Below are 25,455 nucleotides of genomic sequence, written 5' to 3'. Positions count from 1 at the left end.
AAATATTCTCGAATTGACTGCTTCTTCCTCTTTAAAAGTCATGTTGAATTATGTTACAGAAATTCATAGTGACATCTTTTTTAAATTTATGACATCGCTTTTTCTCCCCATGGTCTTACTGAAAACCTTTCAACATTAAGATGATTGGACATTTTCATATAATTAATTTACACTAAGAGTTTTGTGCCAACTTCTTCACTGAACTTAGAAGAATTTCTGTCCTTGCTTGGAGATTAATGCCTCATCACATTTGCTGAGATAACTTATCTCCTCCTAGATTATCTTGCCAGGCTCCCTATTTCACTGTTCTTGCAGTTCATCTATGCACCTATCCTAGTATTATCTATTCTTCTTTCTTGACTACCGATGGCAAGAACTATATGCATCATTTCAGATGAAGTTTCTCCTTCAAACTGTGCTTTATTTCCAAACAGTTTAGCTTCCTCAGAGTAGCTTCTTGTAAAGCTACCTGTGTATTGACAATATTTTCCTTGCATCAAATATCACTATGTGCCATACTAATATAAATACTAAGACTCAGAACCAATCCCTAGGGAACTCCACTGCAATTATTCCTATTTGATTATCACTCTTCTAACAACCACCTTTACCAGCTCCTTCTCTACAATGCTTTTACTAATCTCTACCTTAAGTAATAATTTTCCATACTACGTCACATTAAGTATTCCAATTTAGTCACAACAAATAAGACTCCAAAAGATTTAGGCACGTGATCAAGTTATTAGAGGAACAACAAAATACAGAATGTCAGCTGAGCTACAGTAACAAACCACATTAAGTGTTCTTCACCACAACAAAGTAATTCAGTTTAGCTTATTTACCCAATGCAGCAGGAAAAAGTTGAACAAAATCACTTTGTATGTTCTATAGGTTAAGTGCAAACAAGTACTGCAGCACAGCAGACAGAGAACCTAGCTCACTGACCTGTTAATTTAGCCAGTTTTCTTTGTAGATCAATTCTTCTCTTCCCTCAAATAAATTCTAATATCCTTATCAGCATCTTTGAGTTCAAGGAATTCCAGCTCTCTTCATATGAAAAGCTACTCAGTCCAATTGGCTTTATTAACTAGGTGGAGCTTAAGAATCACAGAATAATTTAGGTTGAAAAAAAGATTTGCAGATCATCTGTTCTTAGGTTTCTCAGGGCTTTGTCCAGTCAGGTTTCAATCATCTCCAAGAATGGAGATTGCAAGACTGCTCTAGACAACCTGTTCCAGTGTTTGAGCACCCTCACTGTAAAGAATTTTTTCCTTAGTTTATAAAAGCTTCAGTTTCAAAAGCATATGACATCTAGACTAACATTTACATAAGGCAAACCCAGTTTGTGACCATTCAATTCAATGTAACTGCATATTACAATTCTTCCAGTGTTTTAATTTACTACCAAAATAAACATCATTCTTTGTTTTAAGAAGCTATGGGTGAAGGACTTGGCAGATTCAAATCATACTCTACTGTATTGCTATTACATTACCTCTTCAGCTTTTTCATTTAAAAAAAATACATTTTATTGATACCACCCCTATTTCTTCAGCTGATCATAATAATAACAGTGCTTCCCCATCAAGCTGATGGTGGGGAATTAATTTCTATTTTCTAGGAACAACACACATTCTTTGATGCTTATCTTCCAGCTCACATTTCTTTTTTCACTGCGTTTTCACTATCCCAGCCAGAGCTAGTTTACAGTCTTACATGTCGTACTCAATGCTTCTGCTCCAGGTTCTGTAGATGTATGTTTCAGTCAACTCCAGAAGGTAATTCTTCCAGACCTTACCTGATGATTTTCTTTCTCCCTACTTGCTTTAAACTGCTACATGCATATTGCCATTTCCCCATGCTCTTTGCTTCCTCCTCCCAAATAAGCTTGCTTCTTTTCACAAGTTTTACACTGCAATGTATACCTAGCCCGTCCTCATCTTCCACACCCTAAGTAACCTAAGAGTGGGAGAATTAATTCTTTATTCACAATTATTGTATTACAGTGCACAAGAAAAGTATTGTTTGTAAAAATACCTTTGACTCAAACCTTTGAATAACACCTATTCTATTCTCTACCAACAGTAATGGTGGGAAATATTAATCTTTCTGATTCATTAGTATCAGAACAAGTGCCATATATTATGAATACCACTATGGTTTAAACCTCCTAGATAAGACTGACTGCAGTGAGCTGTGACCATGTATCTTTCTCCACTTTAACCTGCAGTTCCATGTCAATCTGATTTTCCGGGGATGAGGGGCAACACTAGTTCACAATGTTGCAGAATTCATCACAGACCAAAGGCCACAGCAAAAATTGACCTTGTCCACATTGCTGTCTGGTGTATGAAACTCCTTTCATGAAGTGAAAGTATGTTTTCCCAAGGCAGGTGGGTGCTTTGTGCTGATACTTTGCAAGCTGGACATAAGACTAACAGTGCAGCTGCTTTCATGGTATTAACATTTGATATTGCTGTGTGCACTCAGAACTGTGACTCTGAAACAGTATAGTATGTAAATATCTTTTTCTCATTTGCTAAGTCTCCATTCCAAAACAATGAGGCACCAAAAGTTATGAAGATCTCCCTGCCCAATTCCCCATGACAGAATCAATTAAGCTATAGTACAGCTTTAAAAACAAAGGTGTAACTCTAGGTTGATACTTAACCAGGAGTACTTACTTACTTACTGGAGTTACTTAACATTTGTTCAAGTTATATTAAAACGTAAGCAACAAAAAGTCCACACCCTAAGAACATGTTCCCAAAACAGAAGGTGGTAACCATCTGTCCTGGTTTGGCTGGGATAGAATCCTAGGCCAGCCATTGGCAGTTTCAAGCCAGCCAGGGCAGCTGACCTGAGTTAGCTACCGGTGCAGCCCATCCTGTACTGTCACGGTCATTCTAAAGGGAGGAGGCTTACCGAGGAGAGGGGGCTCCTCCGAGGTTATTCCTGCTGGGGTTCCTCCTCTGCTTCTGCTGAGGGCTACTCTGAGGTCAGCATATTAACTCCGCTAATGACTTTCTGTTTGTACTGGTGGTGGTTTCATTGAACCTGTTGTACTTCCACCTACAGGTCCTCTCTCCTTTTTCCTGATTCCCCTCCCTGACTGGTGAGGATTCATCAGGTGACACAGCAACTGTTATGTTTAGCCCTGGGTACAGGCTAAATGTAGACACATCATGACTTCGTATTAGTTATTAAAATAACTGGACTAATTTCATAATTCTATTGGTAATTTTTATTCCCTTTGTCAAAAAACAGAGCATTCAAGCACCAATTAAAAACCTTTTCTGAACTGCACAATGATCTTCAACAAGGAAACCGCAGCAGTGTTTTTGATATAGAAAAAGAAATACGGACTTTCAAAGGGAAAAAAAAAGCCAGGAGCACACTTAAAATTACTAAGTCAGAAGCTGTCTAGGAGGCAGAAATTGATCAATAGCAACTAATGAAGTATTGGTGTTCGCTTAGCACAACATTGTTCTCCAGTTCCAAACCCACACAGGTTTGTCTTACTTAAATAGCTATAAAATGCAGGTTTGTAAATGAGCAACATTCTTTCACAAAAAAAGCCTAGACGAGAACTTGTGTTCTAACTATTAAATCTAATATAGCAGAACCCTCACTTGCCAGTTATTTTTATAAAGCACCACTGACAGGTCTGGATTTGGTGCAATATATCAGCCTAAGAATGACAGAGAATTAAAAGCAATCAAGAAACAAATACTGAATTCTTTTCTGTAGAACACTTGGCTCGTGTCCTTTTTCATTTCCAGCTATTGGCCTCTTCTAGTAAAAAAGTGTTGAGGCTTTTTTTGTAAAAAAAGTAAATTGAGAGTAGAAAGTTTTATTAATTTTTGCATGTTAACAATACCAAGAAAATACAACACTTGGATATAATGCTACCTACTTTGCCAGTAGTAACTTCAGATGACTTAAGACTGTAACATATTTTATTTTCCACATTAAAATATTTGTGGAGTAAGTCATGCTTTAAGACATTTAATAAGGTATCTGTAGTAATTATTGTCACAGGAGTACATTTTGAGGAAAATGCAGTCCATTTGCATACAAGATACATTCCACACAAAAACATATATATAGAGAACACATAAAAGGTTCCCTATAAGCCTTGCTTTTCATCACACTGATTGATTTAATTTAAAAACAAAAATTAATCCTAACTCGCACATGTAAGCCAAAGAAAAACAAAAACACTGACCTACAGTGCATCTCCGCACTAACAACCAACACACACACACATTAACGCTGCTACTATTCCAGCTCTGTTTAGGGTGCTGAACACTGATATTAAAGTCTCTTCCTAGAGGCAAAGAGCATCTTGAATTTTTTAGTTTTCTGAAGAGTGCTATTTTGATACAGAGTTAAGACTAAAACCAATTTTGTCTCCATCCAAAGCTTCCTCAGAAATTACAGCCTCTAATTTCTTGCAGGATTTTTTTCATTTAAAGAAGTGATTTACAGGCTAGCTTAGCACAGCATTTAAGCTACACTTAAAATCTACCTCCCTTTACTCAGCTGCACACAATGGACAGCTCATTGACCATACTGCTTTCTTAATTATCAAACATTGATTTTATTCAAGTCTAGTTAACAGCCATATTCACAAAGATATCACGCAAGACAAAAGAGAACTGAGCTTGAGATGTTACATGTGCATGAAAAAGTACCCAAACTGAACATTTTCCCTGTTAAAAACACAGAATCAAAGAATGGCTGAGGTTGGAAGGGACCTCTGGAGGTCATCTGGAGGTCATCTGGTGGTCCAGCTCTGCTCAAGCAGGTCCACCTAGAGCCATTGCCCAGGACTGTGTCCAGGCAGCTTTTGAGTATCTCCAAGGACGGAAACTCTGCAACTTCCCCTGGCAACCTGTGCCAGTGCTTGGTCACCCTCACAGTAAAAAAGTGTTTCCTGATGTTCAGAGGGAACCTCCTGTGTTTCAGTTTGTGCCCACTGCCTCTGGTGCTGTCACTGGGCACCACTGAAAAGAGCCTGGCTCTGTCCTGTTTGTACCCTTCCTTCAGGTAGATCACCCCTGAGCCTTCTCTTCTCTAGGGTAGACAGTCCCAGCTCTCTCAGTCTGTCCTGCTAGGAGAGATGTTGCAGTCCCTCCATCATCTTTGCAGGCCATTTGTTGGACTCTGTCCAGTATGTCGATGTCTCTTTTGTATTGGGGAGCCCAGAACTGGACACAGGACTCCAGGTGTGACCTCACCAGTTAGAGGGAAAGGATCACCTCCCTCGACCTGCGGGCGATACTTTGCCAAATGCAGCCCAGATGCCAGTCACTTTCTTTGCTGCAAGAGCACAGTGCTGGCTCACGTTCAACTTGGGTGTCCACCAGGACGCCCAGGTCCTTGTCTGCCAAGCTGCTTTCCAGCTGCGTGGCCCCCAGCACACATGGGTGCACGGGGTTGGTCCTCCCTGGGTATGGAACTTTGCACTTCGCCTTAACGAACTTCATGAGATTCCTGTCAGCGCAGTTCTCCAGCCTGTTGAGGCCCCTGTGGATGGCCGCACAACCCTCTGGTGTATCAGCCACTCCTCCCAGTTCTGTGCCATGAGCAAACTTGCTGAGGGTGCACTCTGGCCCATCATCCAGATCAGTACTGATGACGTTAAACAGAAAAAATACTAAAATTGGCAAGTTCTGTACAAAAGTAAAGAAACTTCAGTAGTATGGAAAATTGTATTAAATTCTTAAAACATTCTGTACTTCCTGCCTTAAGCTACTACTTTACTTTTCCAGACCATTAGAAAAGTACCAATAATGCAACTACACTTTAACCTACCGTTGTTGCATTTCGGTAGCAGACAAAACTTAACACATAACATAACACCCCAGAGTTAAGCCTACAACCATAAATCCATTTTGAGGTTACAAGTACAAAGGACATAACTATATGATTAACACAAAAGCTTCCCCAGTGCTCAGTTTCTAAAGACATGAACCTGCTGCAAATTTCAACTAGTTGGCAAACTTCCCTCCTAAAAATGACAAAAGCTCCTCTGATTAGTAAGGCACCTTTCCTCCCCAATTACCACCATCTCCTATGTCTCCCCATCATTAGTGCACTGCAATACCAGCATAGAGCCCATGTTAACAAACCCATAGCCTCTCACTGCCTTTCTAACATTATCGTACCTCCTTTCAGAGTGGGACCTCACTGATTTGAAAATAAGTCTACCAAAATCTTTTTATGAACAGCAGTGGCTTACTGGAGGCTTCTTGCGTCTATTAAGTAAGCTAGAACAGCATGTTTAGGATAGCACCGAAGGCTAATATTGGTTGAACAAAAGAGAATCAGCACCATGTAGCTCTATCACATTCAGCGAAGTCTCTTTTGCTAAAAATGCGTATGATTTAAGATGTAATGCAACTTAAGATAGTACGGGCCTAAAATTCAGAGAAAGCAAGCATTTGGAGTTTCTATACTATGATATAGGTACCTTCATTCTATGATAAAACTACGATTACTTTCATTACGTATGCATTTTAGAATGGGGTGCATAAGACACAATACTGTAAGATAAATAAATGGTTTTCTTAACATGTTTAAGTCTAGGAGTACTTTTTCACCTCAGAAGCCAAACATCCAACACAGTATTGTCTTTATCTCCCTATTTTCCAGCAGTACAAGTCTGAATGATGCTTAGTGATACTTTAAGCTTGGGCTAGCAGGCTGTTGTGGTTTAACCCCAGCCAGCAACTAAACACCATGCAGCCACTTGCTGCCTCCTTCCCCCTCCCAATGGAATGGAGAGGAGAACTGAAAAAAAGTAAAATGCATGGGTTGAGATAAGAACAGTTTAGTAACAAAAATAAAATACAATAATAACGATAATAAAATATCATAATAATAATTGTAACGAAAAGCAATATACGAAAGGAGAAAGAAAGAAAACCCAAGAAAAGACAAGTGATGCACAATGCAAGTGCTCGCCACCCACTGACCGATGCCCAAGCAGCGATGGGCCCCCCCAGCCAACTCCCCCAGTTTATATACTGGGCACGACGTCCTACGGTACAGAATATCCCTTTGGCTCGTTCGGGTCAGCTGTCCTGGCCACGCTCCCTCCCAGCTTCTTGTGCACCTCTTCGCTGGCAGAGCAGGGGAAACTGCAAAGTCCTCGCCTTAGGATAAGCCCTGCTTAGCAACAACTGAAACACCAGTGTGCTGTCGGCGTTGTTCTCACACTAAATCCAAAACACAGCGTTGTACCAGGTAAAAGGAAGAAACGTAAGTCTACCCCAGATGAAACCAGGATATAGGCCTGTCTCAATTACAGCCTAATGCCTCTGAAAGACTGAATACTTTTGAAACCAGTGTCTACTTGAAGAAGAGGTAACTGGGGCAGACATTGAAGACAAAAGTAAAGTTCATTAGAAGTACAGGCAAATGCAAAAAAACCCACTCCACACACAAAGAATTCTCAATAGGCAACTTATCCATTCACAGCTTTTCACCTTCGGTTGCTGTTTTGCACCAGCCTCGAATATCCTGTAACATCATGCACTGCACTTGAATTCCAAACCAGCTATAACTTCCATGTGGCTGCCTAGAAGATCGCACAGGCACGGTAGTCTGCTCTTAACCTCAACTGCTACAATTGCCTTTATCTGTGAAGGCTCGCCACACTTAATAATATTCACGCTACTTGAAGGCAATTCAAAGTTAACAAATCACTCCTAACTACCCAAGAATCTCCTATCGGTGTCCTCTCTTATTAGAGCAGGGACACAGTATGAATATCACTAAGATGAAAATCAAACACTTAAAGATTCTTTATCTTCTTAACAGAAACCAGAATCTTAACACAAGGTTAATTAAATGAGACTACCACATTTGCACACTTCTCTGTCCAAACATTTCTCAGTGCCCTGCCTCTCCACCAGCATCCCCACATTTCAATGAGCCAATTTCAGAACAAAAGCATAACTATGCCTCTCTCCAGCACTAAATCAAGAATGCTAATATTTTTACACATGAAAGACAAGCCAATATTAGGTTGTTTGTTTCAAACTGAATAGACACACAGTGGTTCAGGTGGCCTACAGAGCACACACACACAAAGAAAAGAGGACTAGTTTCACCAAATTCCACATTTATTTCAGGCTCCTAAATAGACAGATTAATAGAGCTGCTTAAGTAAGTAACAGATGAAGTTTGCATTGCATGCAGTTTTATAACCTTAGGCCCTAACACCGCCGCTAGCAGAAAGCACAAATGCAAAGGTATTGCAATACTCAGAGAAATTTCTTGTATTGGTGTTTGCATAACAGAATGTTTCTCTCATTAAGTCATGATATTATTACTAGGTAGTACACACAAAGAATTTTGAACAAGCAGGGCAGCAGAAAATTTTACACAGTGACAACACTGAAAGGAACAAGAATGCTTCTAATTCATTATTTACAGGTTTAAAGGGCACTTATCTCTTTCACTGCCTTTGATTAAACATGATATGAGTTAAGATTTCAAATGTGTTTTTTGAAAAGTAGTATTTATGAACTATTAAAGAAAGACATCTACTCCCTTTCTTATCTAATCAATTCAGGGAACTATACTGCTTACAACAGAAAATATGCTGTCGACTCCTGCACACACTACTCACGAATTTCCCAAACCCAAGATCTAACACCTGAGCTGCTACCAATCTGGCCTTTGTAACTGCTTCAAATATACGTATTTAACATTAACACTATATTCCTTGGACAAATTTTAATTCATCCTTCATGTGAAGAATGAGAGAGTATTCAAACGATCCACCATGGCCACACAAACTAGAATCACAGGAAGACACAGTGATTTCTGTGCCAATAATTGCTTCATCATCTTTTCAGTTGTTGATTTAAAGAAACTTGTTTCTTTGAACCAAATACTTCTAATATGATGCCCCTTCACTACTATTAATGCAAATCAGAATAATGTCACTTTGAGAAACTGGAATTCCAACAAGGTTTGTACTGGTCTCCAACAAGTCTAGAATTAAATACAAAAAAAGCCTTTATTACAAGTACCTTTCAAGTATCACTTAGTACAGCAGATTTTCTCCTTTGAGTCCTCTGAGTGGGAGGACCATGACTGTGGGAACGATCACATTCCATTTGCAGACACTGAAATTGTAAGGGGCCAGTTGTATTGGCTGAATCACAGAATCACAGAATGTGAGGGGTTGGAAGGGACCTTGAAAGACCATCTAGTCCAACCCCCCTGCCAGAGCAGGACCACCTACAGTAGGTCACACAGGAACGTGTCCAGGCGGGTTTTGAATGGCTCCAGAGAAGGAGACTCCACAGCCTCTCTGGGCAGCCTGTTCCAGTGCTCTGTCACCCTCACAGTGAAAAAGTTTTTCCTTATGTTAATGTGGAATGTCCTATGCTCCAGCTTGCACCCATTGCCCCTTGTCCTATCACTGGCCATCACCGAGAAGAGCCCGGCTCCACCCTCCTGACACTCGCCCTTTACATATTTCTAAACATTAACAAGGTCACCCCTCAGTCTCCTCTCCCCCAAGCTAAAGAGCCCCAGCTCCCTCAGCCTTTCATCAGAAGGGAGAGGTTCCACCCCCTTCATCATCTCTGTCGCTCTGCGCTGGACTCTTTCAAGCAGTTCTCTGTCCTTCTTGACCTGAGGGGCCCAGAACCGCACGCACTATTCCAGGTGTGGTCTCACCAGGGCAGAGGAGAGGGGCAGGAGAACCTCTCTCGACCTACTGACCACACCCCTTCTAATACACCCCAGGAAGCCATTGGCCTTCTTGGCCACGAGGGCACATTTCTGACTCACGACCACCCTGCTGTCCACCAGGACCCCCAGGTCCCTTTCCCCTGCGCTGCTCTCTAACAGCTCAGTCCCCAGCCTATATTGGTGCATGGGGTTGTTCTTTCCCAGAGGCAAGACTCTACACTTGCCCTTGGTGTATTTCATTACATTTCTCCCCACCCAGCTCTCCAGCCTGTCCAGGTCTCACTGAATGGCAGCACAGCCTTCTGGGGTGCCAGCCACTCCTCCCAGTTTCATGTCATCAGCAAACTTGCTGACAATGTGCTCTGTTCCCTCGTCCGGGTCATTGATGAATATATTGAATAGCACTGGTCCCAGTACCGACCCTTGTGGGACTCCACTAGACACAGGCTCCAACTAGACTCTGTCCCACTGACCATAACTCTCTGACTTCTTTCCTTCCACCAATTCACAATCCACCTCACTACCCGATCACCCAGACCACACTTCCTCAGTTTAGCTGCGAGGATGCTGTGGGAGACAATGTCAAATACTTTACTGAAATCAAGATAAACCACATCCACTGCACTACCATCATCTGTCCACCTGGCTACGTCTTCATAAAAGGCTTATCAGGTTGGTCAAACATGACTTCCCCTTGGTAAAGCCATGGTGACTGCTCCTAATGACCCTCTTCTTGATATGCCTAGAGACAGCGCAGGATAAGTTATTCCATCATTTTTCCAGGCATGGAGCTGAGGCTGACTGGTCTGTAGTTACTTGAGTCCTCCTTCTTGCCCTTTCTGAAGACTGGAGACATTTCCTTTCCTCCAGTCCTCAGGCACCTCTCCTGTTCCCCACGACTTGCCAAAGGTGATGGAGAGTGGTCTAGCAATGACTTCTGCCAGCTCCCTCAGCACCTGCGGGTTCATCCCATGGATTTACGGATGTCCAGATTGCTTAACTGACTGCTAACCCAGTCCTCATCAACCAAGGCAAACTCCTGCTTTAGCCTGACTTCCTCTGGGGCCACAGGGGTCTGGGGCTCCTGAGGACAGTCTCCAGCAGTATAGACAGAGGCAAAGAAGGCATTCAGTAGCTCCGCCTTCTTTGTATCCTCTGTCACCGGGGCACCCGCCTCATTCAACATTGGGCCTACATTGCCTCTGGTGTTAGCTTTGTCGGCAATGTATTTGAAGAAGCCCCTTCCGTTGTCCTTGACCTCCCTTGCAAGGCTTAACTCCAAGGAGGCTTTAGCTTTCCTAGTTGCCTCCCTACATCCTCTGACAACAGTCTTATAGTCCTCCCAAGTGGCCACTCCCTCCTTCTATGATCTATAGACTCTCTTCTTCCACTTGAGTTTGCCCATCAGTTCCCTGTTTAACCATGTGGGTCTCCTGGCTTCCTTTCTTGATTTCCTACCCACTGGGATGCTCTGATCTTGAGCCTGGAAATTGGTCCTTGAATATAAACGAAGTATCTTGGGCCCCTTTACCTTCTAATATCCGGCCCCATGGGATTTCCCCTAGCAATTGCTTGAAAAGGCCAAAGTTGGCCCTGCTGAAGTCCAGGGTTGTGATCACAATGAACGTTCACAAGTCCACAGGGCCTGATGGGATTCATCCCAGAGTACTGAAGGAGCTAATGGACGTTTTAGCAGGATCCCTCTTGATCATCTACCAAAGGTCTTGGGAGTCTGCGGAGATCCCTGCTGACTGGAAGCTAGCCAGGGTCACTCTAACGTACAAAAAGGGCACAAGGGAAGACCCAGGGAACCACAGACTTGTTAGTCTAACCTCAGTTCCTGGAAAAATTACGGAGGTCATCATACTGGGTACTGTTAAAAGGCATTTGAAGAACACGGCAATCACCAGGCACAGTCTACATTGGTTCACAAAGGGAATTAATTTCCTAGAATCATAGAATGTCCTGGGTTGGAAAGGGCCTCTAAAGGTCATCTAGTCCAACCCCCCTACAACAAGGAGGGACATCTCTAACTAGGTCAGGATGCTCACAGCGCCATCAAGCCTGACCTTGAAAGTCTCCTGGGGCTTCCACTACCTCTCTGCGCAACTTGTTCCAGTGATCCACCACCCCCATATTAAAGAACTTTTTACTGATGTCTAACTTAAATCTACCCTTTCCTGGCTTAAAATCATTACCCCTCATCCAATCACTACAAACCCCTGTGAACAGTTCTTCCCCTGCCTTCTTACAGGCCCCCTTCAGGTATTGGAAGGCCGCTATATAAGGTCCCCCTGGAGCCTTCTCTTCTCTTCTCCAGGCTGAACAACCCCAACCCTCTCAGCCTGTCTTCACAGGAGAGGTGCTCCAGACCCCTGATCATCTTCGTGGCCCTCCTCTGGACCTGCTCCAACAGGTCCACGTCCTTCTTCTGCAGGGGGCTCCAGAGCGGGATGCAGCACTGCAGGTGGGGTCTCACCAGGCCAGAGCAGAGGGGCAGAATCACCTCCCTCGACCTGCTGGCCACGCTTCTCCTGATGCAGCCCAGGATGCGACTGGCCTTCTGGGCTGCAATCGCACACTGCTGGCTCATGCTCAGCTTCTCATCCACCAGTAGCCCCAAGACTTTTTCCACAGGGCTGCTCTCCAGCCTGTCTTCTCCCAGCCTGTACTGATACCGGCAGTTGCTCCAACCCACATGCAGGACCTTGCACTTGGCCTGGTTGAACCTCATGAGGTTTGCCTGGGCCCAGCTCTCCAGCCTGTCCAGGTCCCTCTGGATGGCATCCTGTCCCTCCGGCATATCGACTGCACCACCCAGCTTGGTGTCATCAGCAAACTTGCTGAGGGTGCACTCAATCCCACTATATCATCGATGAAGATACTAAACAACACTGGTCCCAGTACAGACACCTGAAGGATGCCACTTGTCACCGTTTCCCAACTGGACATCAAGCCATTGACCACTACTCTCTGGATGCAACCATCCAGCCAATTCTTTATTCACTGAACAGTCCATCCACTGAACCTGTATCTCTCCAACACAGAGGATGTTGCGGAGGACCATCTCAAAGGCCTTACAGCAGTCCAGATACATGACATCTGTAGCTCTTCCCTTGTCCACTGATGCAGTCACTCCGTTGTAGAAAGCCACTAGGTTGGTCAGGCAGGACTTGCCCCTAGTAAAGCCATGCTGGCTGTCTTGAATCACCTCCCTGTCCGCCATGTGCCTTAGCAGAGCTTCTAGGAGGATCTGTTCCATGATCTTCCCAGGCACAGAGGTGAGTCTGACAGGTTGGTAGTTCCCAGGGTCCTCCTTTCTACCCTTCTGAAAAATGGGCGTAATGTTTCCTTTCTTCCAGTCACCTGGGACTTTGCCTGACTGCCAGGACTTTTCAAATATCATGGAGAGTGGCTTGGCAACTGCATCACCCAATTCCCTCAGGACTCTGGATGCATCTCATCAGGCCCCATGGACTTCTGTATGTTCAACTTGATATCCTTCTATGATAAGGTCACCTGCTAATGGATGAAGGGAAGGCAGTGGATGTAGTTCTGGATTTTAGTAAGGCTTTTGATACTGTCCCTCGCAGCATCCTTGTGGACAACTAGTTCAACTCCAGGATGTGCAGGTTCACAGTGTGCTGGGTGAAGAACTGGCTGGATGTCAGGGCTCAAAGGGCTGTAGCAAATGGGGCTACATTTGGCTGGTGACCAGTCACCAGTGGTGTTCCTCCAGACTCAATTATAGGGCCAGCTCTGTTCTTTGTGTTTATCAATAATCTGGATGCATGAGTTGAATGCACCGTTAGCAAGTTCGCTGATGATACCAAACTGGGAGGTGCTGTTGACTCTCTTGAGGGACAAGAGGCCTTGCAGAAGGATCTGGGTAGACTGGAGCACTGGCCAATGATTAATGGGATGACATTTAACAAGAACCAATGCCAGATTCTGCACCTGGGACAGGATAATGTCAGGCACAAGTATAGACTGGGAGAGGAGTGGCTGGAGAGCAGCCCTGCAGAAACACTGGAACAGGCTCCCTAGAGAGGTGGTCAATGCCCCAAGCCTGTCAGTGTTTCAGAGGCCCCTGGACAATGCCCTCAGTAACACGCCTTAGCTTTTGGTCAGCCCTGAAGCGGTCAGGCAGCTGGACTAGGTGATCAGTGTAGGTCCCTTCCTACTGAAATAATCTATTCTATTCTTTGAAATTGCTCAGAAACTATTTAGACTCTGTTCTTTCTGATGCAAAGTTTGGGTTTTTTTTTCTGCATGTCTCCAGCTGAAGATTTAACAATTTCATACTTTGAGATAATCCAAGAAAGGTGTGTACGCTAAAAAGAATTGCACAAATTTTTTTGCACTTAGCTGAAGTAAGTGCTGAAATCAACAGGATTCTACATATTATCATTAGCGAGTACTGACCGAGATTCCTTTAAAGTCGCAGCACAAAGTTCGCCCAATACATCAGAATTTTTGACAGCCGTTTTGTCAAGAGAAAACCCCCAAAAATGTGACTAATGTGTTTGTTATGAAAATTTCTGTTACTTGCTATAAAAGTAACAGTTACTGCTACTGCACTAGGACTTCCAAATGGCATATATCAAAGAACTAAGGTAAATTGCAAGTGTCTTGATTCACCCTCCTAAAACAACTTGCTATTTTGAGCAATTGTTTTAAAATCCATGGATTAATCCCATGGCCAGAATTTTTTAAAATTTTTTTTTGTAATTTATGAGGCTCACATATGTATTAGCTACACAGATAAACAGCCATTTGTTTATCTGTTATCCTGTTTTCTAAAAATGCAAGAATGTTATTATTTTACAAACTGTTATTTCAAATACTGGTAACAATCTTAGAGGACTTGTTGCAGTATTAAATCTTTTACTCTCTTCCTCCTCCACCATCATCGCTTTCTCAAATATACTGGAGTAGAACATACATTTTGTAGCACTCTGTAAACAAGCTACTAAGGACCTGTCAAGTCTGCTGCATGAAGATAAGCTCACCTTCAGACATTTTAAGCAACTCCTGTGTTTTCTGCTCAAAATACTAAATTTGTTCTTACGAAAAGACTGCTTTAACACTGACTGCTCTATCTCTTCACCTTCAGAAGTAGTAAATATACAAACCATTTATAAGATGTAGTGTTTTACTGATAGCAAATGAAATAGTATCTTGCACTTATGATAGCAAAGCAAAAAGCTTCTTGTGATCAGTTTTCCACTTTTTCAAGAATAATTTAGGATTAACTATGAAAACAAGTTTTGAGTTTGAACATTATTCCATGTCTTTTTAATTGCAATTCAAAAGGAAATTTCAAATGAGTTGTTTAGATTCCTAAGTCTAGAGACCACCTCAGCTCCACAAAAAAAGGAATAATAATTTAAAAAAAATTCATCTCCACTTCAAATATGGATCTCAGTTTATTATCCACTTAAAGATAATTTACAAAAAAAAAGAAAAGAAAATCCTATTCAGAAACTCCTTCGTACCCCATTATAACTCAGTTTCAAATTTCAGTATAACTGTCAAATAAAACACAAACATACTGTGAGCACCTAATCTTAAAGGAACTAGAAGACAAGCTAAGTTTAATCCTTTAACTATTAAACATTGGAGTAAATGAAATTTAATGTACTTTATGTCCATTTCCAGGAAAAAGTAGACAGAAAGAATATATTGGGAGTCATTCCAAGACCTCCACAAAACCGTATACTCTTGAAGCTTTTGTCAGGTATGGAATTTTTATTAGCTAGTTAACAGTGGCACACATATGTATTCATTAATAACCCCTCATATATTTGCTTTATTCTGGTTTTCCCATTAAGCAAGATTTAAGTGTCAAGTAATACTTTTACTACAGATTTTTGAAACGAGTAATGTAGATTAAAATCTGGACTTTAAAATGCTATTCTAAAATAAACCAAAAATGTGAAGATGTTCCTGATTGTATCTGGGTTTTGACAAATTAAGTACTTCGATTTCAGAAAATGTGAGACAATAGATGCTACCAAATACCTTGTAACACTCTGATACACCATTTAGACACACAAAAACTACAAAGACTTATGGCAGTGTGTCCGTACAAGACGTACTTACAGGTCCCCAAACTCCACTAGAAGATCTGCTTCTGGTTTTAGATATCAAACTAGGAGATCTTTTTAAAAGGTGTCTGGCCCTGAAAGAACCTTCTCTATGTCCTTAGAGACATTCATTATAACATTGCTTCAACAGAATGAAGTCCCTTGTATTTTCTGGCATTTCAGCTCTTCCCTTATCCATCCAGTCTCCCATAGGCTGGATTCTAACCTATGTAAAAAAGGATTCTGTCCTCCCACACTAACATAAGTAGGGGCAAAGGCTTGGGGAGCAAGCCCCATCTTCCCTGAAGCTGAAGGAGGAGAAAGGCCCAGGAGCGGCAGACGGTAATCGGCTGGTGATGCTGACTGCAAGTGGCCATTTTAATTTAAGGGCCTTGGGACCTGATGCTGCTGCTGATTCTCCTCCTCCTCCGCGGTGCCCAGCTCCACCTCCCCACCCTCACACCACTGGGGATACAGGGAGGCCCTTAGCAGAAGGATAAGAAAACACACCCGCGGGCAGGGTGGACAAGCAGAAAGGTCCCAGGCACAATCATCCCAGAGGAGCAGGGTGCAGAAGAGGCCCCCGCACGGGGCGGGGGATGGGTACTGTCCCGAACCCTCACCCCGAGGGGGGGGGAGATCCTGGTCAGGGACAAGGGACCGGAGGCGAAGAGGGGAGAGGGGGCTGCGGGCCCGGTCAGAGTGAGGGGCGGGGCAGGGCAGGGAGGGGTCGCGGTGGTTACCTATACTGGGCAGCAGCCCCGCTATGGGTGAATCCAAAGTAGTTGCCGGTGGCCATTTTGGCATCTTCTCCCAGCCGGCTGGGCACTGTGGCGACGATAACCAAGAGGCGGCGGCAGCGGTCGGGGCCATGACAGGAGGCCCGGCAGGAGGAGGGGGGAGGCGGAGGAGGAGGAGGAGAGGAAGAGAAGGGACAGAGAAGCAAGGGACAGATATTAGCGCCCGAGCGCCAGGTCAGACACGGCACCTCAGGACCCGCCCGCCCCGCTCCAGTCCCCTGCCCAGCGCGCGGGCCGCGTCCCCTCCCCCTCCGCGCGCACGGACACACACACCCCCCGAGCGCCGTTACTTACCATAGGTGAACGAAACTACCGGGCATATGGGAATCATGAGTCCGGGCTGGCAGCGACAGCGGCGGCTGAACTCTCAACTCTCACCCCCCTCCCTCCTCCTCCTCCTCCTCCTCCTCAGCCGCGCTCGCTCCCTTCCCCCCACCCACCCACCTACGGCGACAACGGCGGAGAGCGGCCGGCCCGACGCCGTGCGCATGCGCGGGATGTGCGAGGAAGGTGGGGAGTTGTAGTCCGTCCCTACCCCCGCCCGAAAAAGAGCGCCCTGGCGGCGCGGTGTTCTGATGTGCGCATGCGCGGGATGTGCAAAGGCTCTTGGGAGCTGTAGTCCCCCGTCCCCGAGGCCCAAGGGTGTTGCAGAGCAGGAGCGCCTGCTTGCCCCCGTCCTCCTTCCGTGATCCCCTGTTCCGCACCCGCAGCCCCACCACGTCCCTGCCCGCGGACTCGTACTGCAAAGATCGGGTCGCTTTCTTATTCTCGCCTGGAAAGGCACAACACACGGCAGTAGGCAGCTCCAGAAAGTCCAGGTGAAGTGGGTCACCACCACCCCTGCCACACTCTGGCATTTGTCCCCATGCACATACTGCACATGCCAGTATTTACGGGCTTTCCCACACAACCACATCATCAGCTGAAGCCTGGCGTACACAGCAGGTACCTAGTCAGCACTCTTGCAAGGCCATGGAGCTGGAAGGCAGCTAGTGCATGCCTGCAGTGTTCTCAGCAAGACCTCAAATTCGCCTAAGCTTGAAACGAGTTGTAGGTTCACCTGATCCCCCAGCTGTACCACCACAATCACATATGTGAAAAGAAATGTTGCTGTCATCTGACTAAAGCTGTGGGCGTGTTGTGTGACCTGTCCCCAACACACCACAGCTGACGCATGTCCACAAATTTATTCTGCAATAGTTCCCATGCACTTATTGTCCACATGAGGTAAAGCCTTACCTGTTGTTGCAGATGAGTGTTTTAGATCACTTAAAGGATTTGTGAAAGCATGGCTTAACAGAGTTCGATGGCAGGGTTCACTCTATTACTTAGCGCATGGAGGAAATACACAACAGGAAAATTGAGTTAGTATCAATCTAGAATGATTTGCACAGAGATCAGAGCTGTCAAAAGGTAAGGAAGACCCTCCCGTTGAGTCACAAGGCTCAGAATGGGCCTCCTCACTTTCTAAACTCCTTCTTGGAGTGGAATCTAGGTGCATCTAGATCCAGACTTAGTCCCAGACTTGGTCAACAGTTATGTCTAAAGGATTATATGTATTTATGGCTAATGGATTATATGTGTTTACAGCCAAAGGATTATATGTTTCCACTCAATCCTTTATATCGTTTAGCTAGGATTTCAATGTTTCAGTACACTTAGTTCCAATTCACTTACCTTTTGTCCATGCATCCAGCGTTAGTTCGCTCTGAAGTTTGAACTCTTCAGTCCACGTGTCCAGTGTTCGCTCTGAAGTTCAAATCCTGGGTTTCCTGAAGCAGACTCTCAGGCACTGGATTTTATAAAAATAAATAATTTCATAGAGTGCTATAGCAGCAGGGTCAGCTTCAGAGAGGAGTCCCAAACAAACAGAGAAATCCCTGGGCAATTACACCCCTTACAGACTCTTCACCTGCCCCTCGTGTGACAGTTCAGTCCAATAGTAATATTTGGGACTGGGGTCATCTTGTTCCTCGTTGGGTCTGAAAAAATTGTTCTGGTCTGACTTCTTCTGACTCCTTATTGCATCACTTCGCTGTCTCCAGACAGGCCATTTTCTTGTCTACTTGCACCTGCCATTGATGGTTGTAGCCCTGAATCTTCTGATTTATGCAAGTTCTGGAGGCCCTATTTTGGCTAAGTAGGTACACTTTCAGTAGATCTAAGTGGTAATTTACAGCTTGCGGCCTAAGGCTTCAGCAAATCTAGCTACTCATGCTAAGTAATAAAGCTAAGCAAACAGCAAGCTAAATCACACAACATTATAACTCCAAGTGATTCATTCTATTTGAAACTTACTAGAGCTAAATGACCCTCAACATTGAGAAGCCTCCCTGCTCAAGGAGAGAGTTGCTTCACATGCAGTCCAGTTGCTGTCCAGAGAGAATTCAAATTGGGCTCATTCAGCAATTGTCGGTAAAAGATCTCGTTGCTGGAGATCACTGCCATGCAGCCATGCTGCCTAGCAGGGACAGCCTGAAGAAGGCTCACTTAGGCTGTCATATCATATTTATGGGATAAAGTGGTTGGCTCGTAGTCAAATTGCATACCATGGGAGAGGTATGCACAAGACTCCTTGTACCCACAACTGTCTTTGCTCACCCTGCTCCTTTGTGGGTTTCCTGGAGGAGTTCTTGGCCCAGTGACACCTCAGGCCTTTACCTCCTTTGGAGCCTGTACCAAACTGCTGCTGGTTTCGTTTAAGGGGGTCGAGTGCGTCCATCACACCCATGCAGGGCCCATTCATCTGAAGTTTCTAGGCACCAGCAGTCCATCAGATTGTTCCTAAAAACCGTTGGCAGCATATTGCAGCCCGTGCAGTAACCTCCCATTCAAAGGGACTGAATTTGTGCTGGTTCCCCATGACTCTGTTCCACCCTTAGGCAATCCTTCCCTCTGAGCAGTAGATGCTTCTCAAAGCTCTGAACAAAGCAAAACTTAAATCCTTAAATACTTGCACCTCATTTGTGTACTTTGCACTATGACGTGCATTTTTCATAAATTAATCAAAACTTATAAAACAATTCTGGATTAATTAAAAAGTGATCATTTAGAAGTATTTTCTTTAAGCCACACCTACTCAAAACACACCCTCCCACAGTCCTCACAAAAGCAGGGGTTTCCCTTATCCCACAGTACCTGCAGCCATCTTAGGAAGTAAGACTTCACCAAAGACATTATTGTTCACAAAACAAATGAGAAGAGGAAAGTAATTTCTCATCTCAAGCTTACATTATTGCAGCTGTATAACTAAAGATACCAAACATTCTTGCCAATTCACTGAACATATTTTGTTCATCATTATCGTTAGTTTTGCACAGGAACTAAATATTACTGTACCTCTTGTTTGTTCTTATCCTAATCAAGCACAATAGGAAAAGGAACGAATTTCCAACCTCTGTGGTGGATGTCCATGCAAAGTGCTTTTCTGTGAAGAAAGCAGCTATAATTGCTATCACTTATAAAAATGAAAGCCCTTATCCCTAAGTTATATACAAGAGTATTTCAAGAGAGGGCTCTACACAGGTCTTCTGTAGAAGAACTTACAGGGCATGACCATGAGAACCTCAATGGACTCGGGATACACAAGTAAGAGATATCTATACTCTGTCCTCTTTATTTTTGTTAAAAATTGTTCATAATTGGACCACTGGAGCATGGTGCTTGGACAAGAATGAAATAGAAGTTTTCTTTGTTCCACTATCTTTCAAGTTTTTGCAGTTATAAACCTTCCAATATACTGATAAATATGCAGCATTCAATACATATTTCGTTAAAAATAAATTCATCTATATACAAACACACAGACATTTACACACCTTTTAACACTGTATCCCTAAAGCTGTATTTTGCCAGTGGGTAGGCCTGTAATTGTCTATTCCTTCTTCATTAACGAGATAAACTTGGTACATTTACCTTCTTTTCAAACTTTGGCTCTACAAGCTGAGCAAAAAAAAAAAAAGCTTTCTTATTCACAATACAGATTTCTGTCTTAGGTTTTATAGCTTCTTTCATTCCAGTGATTTCTAGTAGTTCTAATTCAAGTCTTTCACCCTATATCTTGTTATTTCAGCCCTGCATACATCTGAGCATAAGCTCCTGTTTGGCAGCCTGATTCATCTGCAGTTTCATCTGCAGTTTCAGATTACTTTTCTGGGTGAGTTTTGCAAATTGAATCTTCGATGCAGTATAACTTTAAAAAGATTACAACATACTTTATGAGAAGTCACACCTACTAAGTGTGACCAAAAAAAAAAAAAAAAGTCAAGAAGGTTTTCCACTTTCTTGGAAACCCCCTGCAGTGGTATTATACAAGTCTTTCCCTCAGCAGTTTCCTAATAAGAACCTGATGCTTCCTGGTGACTTCATGAACCATTACATAACATCTATTTATGTTACTACTAGCTTGCAGGATCAGATTCATAGTCTATACTTAAAAAACCTTTGTGGGTTATAAAACAAGATTGCATCTCTGTAAGACGCGGATCAGATTTACTTCAAAATGAAAGAGTAATAGATTCAGATTAGATCCTTTAGGGCATTTTGAACTTTACCATTTTCTGGATCCTTAACTGGAAGGAAAATAAATGGAGCGTTAAAGTGCAAATCACGTGGCAGAGGGAGAAAGCCAAAAAAGCTTTAGTGAAACTTTGAAAAGATTTTTTTTTTCATTTTTAAAACAAATTTTTTCTTTTTGTTTTAAAAACAAAATGAAACTTCTGCATCCCAGTTTCTATTAAGACTACAGAAGAACAGCCAAGAATTTCCAGAATGAAGATACACATTGGAACACAAAACTTTAATTTCAAATTAAATAGTACAGCTACACTTTTTGTGCAAAGTTCAATGCATCTGAAAATATCAGACAAAAATGGCAAGCTAGCATTCAGAAAAACAAATCTTTGACCTTCGTTTCAACTATATGAAAGGAGATGTCCAAAATATGCTGCAAAGAAGAAAGCACCATAACAAGCAGTGTCATGAATCCTACTATTTTACTTTAATGTCTAAGACACACATCTCTGCTGCTAAGACAGGACTGCAAAACTGTAGCTGAAAGACAATGGGGAAAACCTAAATCTTTTGTACCTTCTTTCAAAAACACCAGAAGTGAATAAACATAAACTTTTTTTTTTTTGGTAGCAGATGGAGGTAACGTTTCTTAGAGGCAACCTTACAGTTTATTAAAACCCAGACTCTCAGCTGGCCGCTGTGTGACCACCAGAGGGCAGGACAGATGCAGCTTTCATTTTCTGAAAAGGTAATTTAATACTTAGCGCTCCCTTTGTAAAACCCCTAGCTAAGAAAAAGTATAAAATCAGTATAAGGAGGCCAATGCTATCTTCTCACCTGGAAATTATTTCAGATAGCTACAGAGACAAGACATTAATCAGCTTATCAGCCTTCTTATTTTAAAGTGAAATTATATTTTTCAAGCAGTGAAGACAAATACCCGATGTTTTCACGAAGGTTTTGATTAAAGCAAACAAGTGTTACCTTTTAACAACAGGGTTTAGACATTAAACAGCGACCATAACAACAGAAGTGTTAATAAAATAAAGTAATTTATTAAACAACAAATGGAATTTATCAGTATTTAGAATACCAAATTACAACCTAAAAACCCCACCACCCAAACACAAGCATTATACAAAAATTACACATCATGTACACACTAGAAATGAACCTGTTACAGTACACAAGTAAAAATATTGCCTGGCAGTATCCCTTACTCTTTCTTCCCTCACAATAATATAATTAGCATCCATATCATAGGCTAACCATCTGTCCTGGGTTACAGTGTAAAATGTGCCAAAAGGAAAAAAAATATATTCTATTACCATCTTCAGGAGCTGTTGAGACCAGGTGGGGCGGTGCTCCCTGCCTCCCCCCTCTGGACTATCTCCTGTTACTGGGCACAACAATGCCTTATCGCCTGACCCATCGAGAACTCGCTCCTGGGCTATCTCCTGTTAATGGCCCATCAAGGAACTGCCTCACGACTCCCCATCCCATTGTGAGATGCTCCGCCCGGGGGGAAGGAGCCAAGCAGTCCATGCCAAATAAAAACTGAGATTTTGAACACCCTAGCAGCCTTCTTCCACTGGATTCCCAGAGGAGCTTTCCCCCCCACTGGAGTTCCAGAGGACAAGAGCTACCTACCTACCACTGGACCTTCGGAGGAAGACCAGACTCTTTTACCTGATCGCTGCTTCAACAGAACTACATCCATCGCTTCAGGAGGACTGCAGCCAGCATCTTATCAGACTGTTACTGCCACCCTAACAGGGTGTCAGGTTGTATTCCTGACCCTGTCAGTGTAAACCAGTGGGTTGTTTGTTTTTTCCCTGCCTTGTGTTATATATATATATACATATATATTAGTAAAGAACTGTTATTCCTATTCCCCATATCTTTGCCTGAAGGCCTGTTAATTTCAAAATTACAATAATTTGGAGGGAAGGGGGTTGCACTTTCCATTTTAAGGGAGGCTCCTGCCTTCCTCCACAGACACCTGTCTTTCAAACCAAGACACCATCCCTTCCTTGGCTAATTTCTTCATCTACTTTTAAACTAATAAGCACTGAATACTAAAACTTTAAAGAGCTGTCCCTCATTCTGCTTGCCCCAAGATGTGTTTCCTAGCAGCTCCACTACTTGTAACTAGAGGAGTCAACCACTGCAGTTAGTAATTCCTACGTGATCAGAAGCATAAGCTTGTATTTTTCAGCATTCCCATGAATTGAAGAAAACTCAGTAACAACTCAGTGTTATTCAGCAGGGACTCTTTATTGCGGTGCTGGGCAGCATGGGGGATAGCTTCTTCCATATGTGCGTGTGCAAGCGTTAGGATTCTTGCTTTATATTTACAGCTTTTATACATATTTATTACATTTCTAAGAAAAGGTAAAATTCTAATCATTTCCAGGAATTCATTAACATAATTCCCTCCCATAGTCCCGCCTCAGTCTGCCCAAGTTACGCTTCTGTTGGTGGTCCTTGGTGGTTGTTGGGGATGAAGATCTTGAGTCTTCCTCATGGTTAAACTCTTGAGCTTGTTCTGTGGCGCATGCCCTGTACCATCCTGGGACTTTTCCAATTCACAGAACCAGCTCTTGCTAGCTGCCCTCCCTGTCTCTCCTGCTCTGTGTTCCTTGAGCCCCACAGTCTGACTGGAGGATTCCACCTGGTGTCCTTCTTTTGGCTAACTTTGCTTCCTTCTTATTTCTAAAGGCTAGTTAGTTAGTCAGCAATGGATACATACATATGCACACTTCATTACAAACCGGCCTTATTCTTTATTACACCTATTCAAATGTGCATGGTAAAATTTCTCTTTGAAGCTAATACTTCAACATTCTTCCCAGCCAAAGACATGGGTGATATGAAATGAGGCAATCATGCAGTAAATAGAAGAATTTAAGTTCTTTTCAGGCAGCTACAGAAGGAAACCCTCTGATTAGGGAAGAAACCTATTACAACAATCTATATTAAGAACTCAGAAAGTGAACTATACCCCTTGGGGGGATAGATGACTCACTCAGAAGTCAACAGAAGAAATTTACCTTGCAAAAATTAAGGCTCCTTTCCCACTTTTCTAAAGACAGCATATTTTCTTAGCGTCTTCTTCTTTTTAAAGAGAATAAAATATAGTAAGGGTAGTTGAATAAAAAGATCAAACAGCCACTATACTCAACAACCAGAATAATTCCCAAAGAAACCTATCATTATTGAAAAACAGAACATGAAATCCCCAGTTGTAGCAAACACTCCCTTCCCCTCACTGACCTGTAATTTGGGAATTCAGCTGTAAAAATAAACTTGATGCTTGCTTTGGAGGAAATGCTGCAGGTGGGAGAAATCAACTCATTAAGATCCAGCAGAAAAATCTCTTTTTTTTTTTAGTCATTTTGATTTCTTTCAAGGCTGAAAGACTTGATTAAAAATGCATAAAGAAATGTTGATTTGAATGTGATGCTCCTAAAACCTTATCATGTTCCTTGTACCAGGCGTTGACCTATAAGAAAGCAAAGCAGTGAGGGATTGCAAAGACCTGAACTGCCAATACTATTCTAATATAAAAAGTCAGTAAAAGCCTTGAAAAGAATGGCTATGTTTTTTTCAAATTAATATTCCACATGTGGAGACCATCTTGTGTGGAGACCACCTTTTTTTTTGTTGTTGTTGTAGTTAAGCATTAACCCTTAAAAGATCATCTGTTCATCTTCCACAATTATATGGCTTGACACGCCTGATATTTTCACTGTGGTGATAATTACTATATTTGCACACATGTGATTTACTGTGCTTTGATTCTGTATAAACAACACAGTTTTATTTTCCAAAGGTCAGGCATATAGTAACAACTGTATATTTTTCTATTTTTGTTTTTGTTTTGCAAGATATATAACATCATGAATCAGCCAATTTCCAAGACTTAGTTAAAAGAGTCATTAACTTCCTGTTTTCCTGCTACTGAAGTGAAAAAGTGAAATACTGGCTCTCAGTATGAGGAAAGAAAGAACAGGCTTAAATAGGTAAGACAGGAAGACACAACATGTATCCACTCGTGTTCTGACAGTATGCTTGGCCTACTCAGTATGAGAGCCAGTTTACCTCAATTCATGGTAAGAGCTGTAAAGACTTCATGGATCCCTTCTAAAAACCTCTTTGCCCACCTCCCCTAAGTGTTTTTTTCAGAAACACTGATTAGGATCTGCAGCTGCTCATGATCCCCTCTCAAAACATGATGTTTATCCATCTCGCCAATGTCAATCAATGGGGATCTTTGGCATTTAAAAAAGCCCAAGGCTTTTGATTTTAAACACTTTAATAGGCGTTTGGTT

At 42.7% G+C, this 25,455-nt stretch overlaps 1 protein-coding gene across 2 annotated transcripts in view; it reads right to left on the bottom strand.

Annotated features, from left to right (window-relative positions):
• Positions 1-16,940, bottom strand: part of ZFR (zinc finger RNA binding protein) — a 45,109-nt gene extending 28,169 nt beyond the window's left edge. For both annotated transcript variants that reach the window (XM_086479034.1, XM_086479035.1), the window contains exons 1-2: positions 16,904-16,940; positions 16,553-16,637 (exon numbers count right to left, since the gene is read on the bottom strand). In XM_086479034.1, the coding sequence (XP_086335160.1) occupies positions 16,553-16,637; positions 16,904-16,940 (122 nt within the window). The remainder of the gene's footprint in view (positions 1-16,552; positions 16,638-16,903) is intronic.
• Positions 16,941-25,455: the final 8,515 nt, after the last annotated feature.

This window comes from Leptosomus discolor, chromosome Z (assembly GCF_034619465.1).
Source record: "Leptosomus discolor isolate bLepDis1 chromosome Z, bLepDis1.hap2, whole genome shotgun sequence".
Classification (NCBI taxonomy): domain Eukaryota; kingdom Metazoa; phylum Chordata; class Aves; order Leptosomiformes; family Leptosomidae; genus Leptosomus; species Leptosomus discolor.
Note: the sequence above shows the minus strand (reverse complement) of the source record. Positions and strands in the feature narration are given on the sequence as shown.